The sequence below is a fragment of the Pavona decussata genome, unplaced genomic scaffold (assembly GCF_977016875.1).
Source record: "Pavona decussata unplaced genomic scaffold, jaPavDecu1.1 SCAFFOLD_135, whole genome shotgun sequence".
In the NCBI taxonomy this organism is placed as follows: Eukaryota; Metazoa; Cnidaria; class Anthozoa; order Scleractinia; family Agariciidae; genus Pavona; species Pavona decussata.
Genome location: NW_028145548.1, coordinates 1153570 through 1163197, shown reverse-complemented (window position 1 = coordinate 1163197; position 9628 = coordinate 1153570). Strand labels below are relative to the sequence as shown.

At 38.3% G+C, this 9628-nt stretch overlaps 2 protein-coding genes across 4 annotated transcripts in view; one reads left to right on the top strand and one right to left on the bottom strand.

Annotated features, from left to right (window-relative positions):
• Positions 1-9628, bottom strand: part of LOC146467549 (putative skeletal organic matrix protein 5) — a 76718-nt gene that overhangs the window by 30811 nt on the left and 36279 nt on the right. The gene's annotated exons all lie outside the window — the stretch shown is intronic.
• On the top strand, positions 126-1377 carry LOC146467551 (putative skeletal organic matrix protein 5). The gene is made up of 2 exons (XM_085125859.1): positions 126-283; positions 850-1377. The coding sequence occupies exons 1-2, from the start codon at positions 137-139 to the stop codon at positions 1366-1368; spliced, it is 666 nt and encodes a 221-aa protein (XP_084981985.1). The 5' UTR covers positions 126-136; the 3' UTR covers positions 1369-1377.

Genomic DNA, 9628 nt, shown 5'->3' with positions numbered 1-9628 from the left:
CAAAATGGCTCTTAAATTAAAGCTTATCACCGAAAGTTTGTATATACGTCTTCCACAATTTACCTAAGAAAAGAAATGTAACAGTTTTTTCGCTTATTCTTAATCCGGAATACGGTCAATAGAACGCGACCCTAATATGTTAAGAATATTTAACAGGTGGAGAACGACCCAAGTGGTTACACTCATCCTGGATTCAAAACCAACTTCCTTTGTGTGTCACATGGGAGATTTTGGATGTGGAGATGGGGGATGGACGCCGGTTATGAAAATTGATGGCAGCAAGGTATGTTTGTCAAATGTTTATGGAAGTCAATCAATCCTCATAACTTGGATTACCAATAAAAGTAAGATTAGATCATAATTATTGGAGTGGGGGAGGAGGGGGGTAGGTATTTATCTAGAAACAATTTTATGTGGTCCGTTAGTGTTCTTTTAGTGGCTTTGGCGAATCCAAGATGGCTGCCATATGGCAATAATGACATAATTACCCCGTTTATGAATGTGTTAACACAGAATCTGCCCCGCCAAGGCACCCCAAGAAAAATAATAAACCTGTGAAGCAACAATAGCGGATGGTAATTACCCCCTTTTTTTATAGGGTATTCACCTAATACAGTTTTGCAAGTGTAATATTAGTTACTTATCGTAATAAATGAAGTAAACAAAGAGTTTCACTGATAATTTTAGCGAGGCCTTTGCGAGGCAGGAATTTGTTTCTCTTCCTCACCATACCGATACATCCGTGTCAGTAATCCTTATCTTTACTACTCCCCAGTTATTTCGAGTCCCATTATATGCAACTAATCGGCATTTTTGGTTTTGTCTGTTTTCTTTTTAAATTTTTTTCAGGGTACATTCCACTACGAGTCCAGCCTTTGGAGCAACAAGAAAACCTTCAACGTTGCAGGAGGGGAGACTGGGTTCGACACGCAAGAAACAAAGTTACCAGCCTACTGGAACACCTCCTTCTCCAAGATCTGCCTCGGTATGAAGATTGGCCAGCAGATCAACTTTATTGTCATAAATAAGACCGCTAGCTCGTTGTTTTCACTGATCGCCGACGGCAAATACCACTCAACCTTACTGGGTCGTGACACGTGGAAGACGCTGATTGGATCTGAAGGTTCCTTGCAGGCTAACTGTAACAAGGAAGGTTTTAACAGTATGTGTTACGGAGGAGGCAACTTCAGAGCTAGAATCGGTATCCTTGGTAACGAGCAAGACGACTGCGTTTCCTGTGACTCCAGAATCGGGTTTGGTACAGCGGGAAGACTTGATGTCTCCAACACGTGCGGCAACAGCGCCTATTTTAACTCTGATAACGGGAATAAGGCAATCAAGGCAATGGGATACATCTTGGTACAGTAAAAAACATAAAACGATAACAAAAAGCTAAGACCACTGGATTTATCTTATCCACACCTTATTCAACGCGACCATTTCAATAATATAGTAGTTTAACTGAATTAAGGAATGGATCTCAGTGAATATAAAAAGGGGTGGTGCAGATTATTAAAAAATTGAAGTGATGATTAGAAAGAGTCGCATAGGAATTTTATCACATGCCACGTTTTCTACTTCACAAATTTTGCTGTTACGTTGAGTAACATATCACGTCATGTTTTGTTTAAGTGGAGATCGAAGACCGGCAACAAATAGTCACATAGGGTAGAGGTACTTAAAGTTTACACTTTTCTTCAGCAAATTTCTTAACTGCATATTAATTATAGAAAAACTGCGCCGCAAGTAGCTTACATTGGCCACGAGGCCACTAATTTAAATTCAATAGTCCATTGTACTAGACATTTTGTGTATGGAACATGGAAGTTTGGCTTAATTTAGCGGGAGAGATGTATCAGTTTGTAGTTTACACTTCTGCAATTAGGTTTTATAATCCCTATATGTTGAATGCCGTTACATATGGAAAGCACAGTTTAAGGTATCTCTCATTATTCTCATTAGGAGATAGCAAGGGGTGACAGGCCTTTACGACTCCTGACAATGGAAACATTTTTAAAGTGTAACGCCTTTATATTTTTGCTCTGACAGGCATTTCATTTAGAGATTTTCCTTTTTTAAAAAGGAAATTAAAGGTGGCTCTTTGAAGATTCATCATAGGAAAGACTGGTTTTGTATTCAGTGCCATTTTCCCATTAAAACATGTTTGAGGTTGGGCACTGATGGTTGATATTCAGTTACGAAAGGAAATATCTGTTTGGGGGTGTTGTCTTTTTGCTTCAATGCCGATGACCTTTCTGTAAATTTGACATCTGATAAAATTTTTTCAGTCAGATTATTTGGGTAGCCTCTACCAAGGAGTCGTGATTTAAATTTTTTAATATTATCCTCAAATGATGCTTTTGAGGAGTTGTTCGTGGGAGTCTTGGGGCTTCGCCCTTAGCAAATCCTTTTTTGACTCCAGGTGGGTGGCTAGGGGAAAAATGCGTGTATTGAAAGGTTTCTGTCGGCTTAAGGGGGAACTTAACCTAAATTTGAATGAAATTTGAAGAGGTTTAAAGAAGGGATGGAAGAAAGAAAATGATTTTTGGAACAGTAACAGACAGTTGATACCCACGCAAAGCACCCCACGTTGCTAGTGAACTAACCTGGTGTCCTTCTATTAATTATTAACTACAATTTCTAATTTTAAAACTTCACTAATTCTCAATATTTCTTATTTCTCTTAATTTTACCAATCATTCTAAAAAAACTGTCTTCTCCCAAATATACCCAAAAGTCATCCAAAACTTCGCAAAACACCCCACAACATAGATTCAAGGGTGAACGTAGAGTTTTTAGATTGCTTGAAACGTGAACGAGATATTTCCATTAAAGCCACGTCAAGTGCGGTAAAATGGCGTTTATGTTAAGTTCTCCCTTAAAATGTGTTTTAATATCCAGTATGGAATGATGATGGAATTGATTATCTTTGCATACAACTGTATCCAGAAATGTAGTCTCACCATTTGAGATTTCAGCCGTAAATTTGATTGTTGGATGATATGAGTTTGCTTGTTCAATGAACCGTTGTATATCGTGTTTACCAGTGTCTCACAGATTAAAAAGTATCGTCAATGTAACGTTTCCAAACTATAGGTTTTACGCCGCTTTGGCTAACAATGTTTCAATGTCGGCCATAAAAATGTTCGCAAAAGCAACGGCCATTTTTGTGCTCATGGCTGTACCATGGATTTGGAGGTAGTTCTTTCCATTGAATTGGAAATAATTTTCTTTGAGAATGAGTGTTAGCATTTCTTTCAAGTATGGGGTGGAATGGGAGGGTTGTTGGCTGTGAATCAAAATTATCGTATGCTTTGCATACTGAAGCTATGCCTTCCTCGTGTGGTATATTTGTACATGGGCTGGTAACGTCCATTGATACAAGGAATGTATTCTTGTTGACTTTCGTTTTTTCAATGAAATTGATAAAGTCACGCTGGTGTTTTAGAAATAGGCTGTAATTATTCAAGACATTGACCTTCTTGTATTTTATCTTGTTTGTCCATGACAGTAAGTGTGCTTCCCTTGTTCCCTTATTTTGAATTTAGGTCGCTGGGACGTTTGATAGCGTTTAACTTTTGAAGTTCTTTGCGTGGCAAGTTTTGGTTTTGCTAACCTCCTAAAGATAGGTTTCTAGTGCAACTGATGCTTTTGTTTGCTCTTTTGCAATGTGTGTTTTACCCTTACTTTCGCTTTTTCCGTCTACGTTAGTGTGAGAGCACTCAGAAAACAGACCAAGGTACTTTTCAACATCTTTATTGTTCACAGTTCCCTGTGGATGTGACATTCTTGGTTTGAGATTGTTGAACTGTTGCTCTAAATTGGCTGCTAGAGTTGACAGATTTGCAATGTCCGCCGTCGGCGAATTGCTTCTGGATTTGTTTGACAAGCCTTTCTCGTTCAGACTGTCGATACGGCGAGCCTTTGTTTTATCTCTCTAAAGCTTTTTTTGTTGTTGTTCAAGGCGGCAGTAGTAATTGCTTAACCGCCTAAATGTCTTTTTTAAATTATTCGTCTGGCAGGATGTTTGCCCGCGCGTTGTAACAGAGTGACTTAGGACATGTCTTCACTTGTCCAAATGTCTGTTTAGTTTTCTTATGGATTCCTCCGTTTTTCTGATTTCTGCCTCCGTTGAGGATTTGACTTCAACTTCAGCTTTTCGTTTTCGTTTGGCGTCGCTCTGTTATTCTTCTTCTACAGCTTCTTCTTTTTCAGTTTTGGGAGGCAGTTGGTAGCTTCAGTCGTATTTCGTCTGATAATTCGCTATCCTCGTCATACTCTTTCGAGCATCCAGATTTTTGGTAATCCAGTTGGATTGTGTTCAAAGGACTTCAGTGTCCGTGTGTGATACCAAAAGATCATCGAAGTTTTTCTCCCTTGTAAGTTTCAGCAAGCAATGCGAGTTTGCAAGCAAGAGCTCGGTTTCGAATCTTACGATTCTCGTCAGTTGCTATTTGAAGATTTTTGATGGGGAAAGTTAGAGTGTTATTCTCAATTCCGTTCCGCAGACAGTATGGCAATATCGGTTTTTTCTATAGGCTTTAGCCAATAATGTGGGGATGGTAGAATCGAAAATGGTGGATTCTGGTTGGTCCTTGCCAGCCAGTCAGATTGCTGTAATTTCGATTCGATGTAGGCTCAAGCTATGGGTTGTGTTTTCTAAGAGGTATTTAAGTGGGATTTTTTGTAATTTTTGTTGTATTTTTTTCATACGGTTTTAGTCTAAAATAAAAATACACAATGGGGTAGGTTTCTACCCTCAGTGTTAACAGAATATGCTGTGTAATTAGCGTTTATTTCTCAAGAGACTCTCTTGATTTTGTACAGTACAAGTCTGTAGGAGATAGCAAGGGGTGACAGACCTGCACGACTTCTAACAATGAAAACATTTTTTGAAGTGTAACCTCTCTATATTAGTGCTCTAAAACACAAGCATCTTATCTTAAAGACACTACAGACTTTATCAATTTCATTGAAAAAGCGAAAGTCAACAAGAATACATTCCTTGTATCAATGGACGTTACAAGCCTATAACCAAATATACCACACTTGGAGGGCATAACTTCAGTATCCAAAGCATACGATAATTTTCACAGCAACAACCCCCCTCCCCCCCCCCCCCCCCCATTCGCACCCCATACCTGAGAGAAGTGCTAACAGTCATTCTCAAAGAAAATTCTTTCCAATTCAATGGAAAGAACTACCTCCAAATCCATGGTACAGCCATGGGCACAAAAATGGCCGTTGCTTTTGCGAACATTTTTATGGCCAACATTGAAACACAAATTGTTAGTCAAAGCGTCGTAAAACCTTTGACGATATTTTTTCTTTGTGGGACACTGATAAACACGATATAGAACGGTTCATTGAACAAGCAAACATTTACACATATCATCCAACAATCAAATTTACGGCACAAAGGTAATCGATCCCATTGTCATTCCATACTGGATATTAAAACACATGTCAAGCCGACTGAAACCTTTCAATACACGCATTTTTACTCTAGCCACCGACCAGGGTCAAAAAGGATTTGTCAAGGGCGAAGCCTTAAGACTCGTACAAACAAACTCCTCAAAAACAACATTTGAGGATAATGTTAAAAAATTTAAATCACGACTCTTTGCTAGAGGCTACCCAAAAAATCTGAAGAAAAAACATTAACAGATGTCAAATTTACAGAGAGGTCATCGGCATTGAAACAAAAATATAACACCCCCAAACAAATATGATATTTCCTTTCGTAACACAATATCAACCATCAGTGCCCATTTTAACGGTTAAAGAAATCATCATCATAAGCTTTCGAACTTGTGAGGGAGCCAGGCGCAAAGCGGTTGGGAAGACTGAACTGAAAATTGTTCAGTTTTTGTCGATTTTTGTGGCAGTGCCAAATTGAATACTTGTCTTCAAATTACTAAAAATGTTATAGATTAGGAACACAGGCGATTTCAACTTACCGTTGAGTAGTTTACCAACGTGAATTTCATTTTTAACATTGTTATTGCTGGGTCTGTATTTACTTTGATTATTTGTTGTTGTTCGGAGGACTAAAATGTTACTCAACTGTAACTTTAATGAATAGAGTTAGACCAACAATGATGTGTTAATTCCTTCATTTTGTCATTTAATTCATACTTTTATGTTTCCTTTTTTGCGCAATAATAGTTTCGATGGACTGGAACGAGCATGGCTGCCGAATAGTCGTGTCTTGCAAGGCTCCGCGGCCTTTTTTAATTTTTGAGCGTAGCCTTTCAATGGAAAAGACAAATATATCATCAAAGCGCACTAGATCCGAGAGAAGTAGTACGAGTTCCACAGAATCGAGTTCACCGAAAGATAAACGTTCCAAAACTAAGAAAAGCGACTTCGGAAGGTGTGAAATTGAAGTCGCTGAGATCGAAGAAGAAACGGTTCGTGGTATGACAAACACACCGGATAACCAGGACATTAAACCAGTACTGGATATGATTCTAAAGAAACAAGAGAAACTGGATGCCATTGAGCTATCTTTGAGGGACATTTCTTCTAGACTTGCCAGGACAGAAACGACTGTGGAGAAATTGGAAGGTGAGACATGCATGATGGATTCGAAGATTGACACAATGGACGCTGGGCTCACTAATTTAAATGACGAAGTATCCGCGCTGCGAGGTAAACTCACGGAAAAGGAAAAGCAGATCAACGAGCTACACATGAAGCATCTCTATCTTGAATCGTACAGTCGGCGTGAAAACCTAACGTTCTTTGGCATTCCAGAGAAAGAAGTCAACGCTGTAGAAGGCGGTGAAGCCCTTGACACAAGGACGGTCCTAAACCATTTTTTGGAAACGGCGCTCGGCTTCCATGACCCAAGTAACACTATAGAGATCCAGCGCGTACACCGGGTCGGTAAGTCCATCAATGGTAAACCCAGGCCAATTCTTGCAAGCTTTTTGCGGTTCCAAGATCGAGAAAGAATTCTCAGCCAAGGCTTCAAACTAAAAGACACTGAATATATGATACTTCAAGATTTTCCACAAGAAATAATCGAGAAGAGGCGCAAGAAGATGCCTAAGCTCAAAGAAGCCAAGGAGAAAGGGCTAAGGGTATCCTTTAGTAAATCAGAACCCGACAAGCTAATAATTAACGGAAAGGTTGTTTCATAAACTTTGAACTGTTTATAGTTTGAATATTATGCTATTTAGAATTATTCTTTAGATAAGCTGCGTTTCAGTTTACTCTGTTATAATACTATAATAAGGTGCAGTGGAGCCTTTGCGCACCGGCCTTGCTGATTAAGCGGCCAAGACTGGTCAGGGCAGCACTCGGGATATTTTTCCTTGTTGCCCTCTGAAATTTAAATTTAAATTTTGTTTCCTTGTGCAGTTCTTTACGTATGTTGTTTCTGTTTGTGTTTTTTTCTCTTGTTTTCGCTGATGGCTATTTGGGCGTGTCAAAATCTGATTTACATCCTCAATTCTTAGTTGTCATTGTTACTTCATTAGTATTTTTTAAACAAAACTGTATTTTTTTGTTCAGCTTTTTCCATTGTACTATTGTCTTTTTCTCTCAGTCACATGGGGCCTAGCAATTTTAATTTTAAATTATTGTCCTTAAATGTTCGAGGGATTCGTACCTTTGAAAAGCGGAAAGCCATATTCAATTGGCTCAGTAAATCTGGCGCGGATATCTGTTTCTTGCAGGAAACTTATAGTACTCGTGACGTGGAAAATATTTGGAAGAAACAGTGGAGGGGTAATTTGTTTTTTTCTCATGGAACATGCCATAGCAAAGGTACAAAGTACAAAGTACTAAATCGAATTGTTTTTACAAATGAAAAGCTCTTTCGGTTTGGCATTACGCAATCACCGCTATGTACTTTCTGCCAAAAAGAGGACGAATCCATCGAGCACCTACTCTTTTCCTGTAAGGAGTCCTGTGAATTTTGGAAACATGTCTTGTCCTGGCTCCGAGATAAGGATATCTACGTTGGCGAATTAAAGGAAGTTGATCTAATTTTTGGGAAATTCGACATTCAGGACGATTTTACTTTAATCAATCATATTCTCTTGTTGGGTAAATACTATATATATTCTCGGAAATGCCAAAACGCCAAGCCTTCCTTAAAAGGGTTCATTGCCAAAACGAAGAGAGTTTATTCTATTGAGCTCCATATTGCCAGGAAAAGAGATGAATTAACTTATCATTTAAAAAAATGGAAAAAGTTAATCAGTGTTATAGGTAGTTGATCAATGCTCTAATTGAGGTACAAGCAATCGTAATTGTATTACTATTACTATTAGTTTTTTTTTTTTTGCGTCTAAGTAGCCTTCCGTAGATGTGTGTGTGAGAGAGAGAGAGAGAGAGAGAGAGAGAGAGAGAGAGAGAGAGAGAGAGAGAGAGAGAGAGAGAGAGAGAGAGAGAGAGAGAGAGAGAGAGAGAGAGAGAGAGAGAGTGTTTTGACAGTGCATGTAAATTGTAATCTTTTAATTTTCCTTGGCTGTATATATAATACTGTTTGTATGTTTGTTTTACTTTGCATATATACATATGTGTTATCACTCATCAAATATAAAGGTAAAAAAAAAATACTTAAATGAAAGGAATGTTAACATGACGTAGAATTGAAATAAAGTTGAGTATTAAAAAAAATAATAATAATTATAATAGTTTCGATTCTCTTAGTATGAAGATATATTTACGTAGTTTCTGTCTCTTGTACGTCGTAAATTATTGTCGGTATTAAATTATTTAATCAAAGAGAAGAAAACAAATAACCAACAACCATTTAAATATTACTACACCAAATCGGCCACTTGGCTTGTATGCTGTGAATTCACGTACATTGACAATGCACTCTAACGCTAGACTGTGTTGTAGTTATTAATTATTTTAAAGAAAAGAATAGACAAGATTGGCCCACGGTCCGCCTTCACCGTCATCCTCACAATCGTGAGATTTACCGTACTTGTCAAACGTCTTTGGTGCTGTTGCGCTGGCCGCACATCAACCGCCATTCTAAACTGCAAACATGCTGTAACCCTTTCTCATTGCAGCCACGGAAATAATCTGATCCATCTAAAATAGGATCAGATCCTTCCAAACTTGGGATTGCTCGTGCCGAGGTGTCGTTGTAGCATCCAACAGACTTATAGCCTAAAGAACAATCAAAACAGTACAATGAACAAGGGTATCACTTAACTTTTACGGTATCTTCCAGATTCTTGAGTTTTGTTAAATTCGGTTTTCCTCGAACAATCAAGGGATAACAGCTTTGCAGTCTGTTAAGAAATCTTGAATTTTGGAATCAATATCGGATCTTATTAAAAATCGCATCCATGTATTAGACAATTCAAGAGTTTTTATTGGCCTAGCGTTGATGGGGTATTTGTCCAAAACCTCATGGTTGCTAAGCCAAACAAAACAATATATAAAGTATTACAAGAAAATATGGCTTACCAGCAAGGATTCAAACCCCGATCTCCTGCGTCAAGGCATTGATTGAAATATTCAGGTCGCAGGAGACCGGGATTCGAATCCTCGCCGGTAAACTATATTTTCACAAAATACGTCATATGTTGCTTTTTGACGTCAAATTACTTTGTTCCTTTGATATTACAGGTCATTGCAGTGATCCTATGTGAAA

Excerpts from the sequence above, each read along its gene's own strand:
- LOC146467551 (XM_085125859.1), top strand. The coding sequence starts at position 137 with ATGTTAAGAATATTTAACAGGTGGAGAACGACCCAAGTGGTTACACTC. Across the intron at positions 284-849 it reads TGAAAATTGATGGCAGCAAG|GGTACATTCCACTACGAGTC; the intron begins GTATGTTTGTCA and ends AATTTTTTTCAG.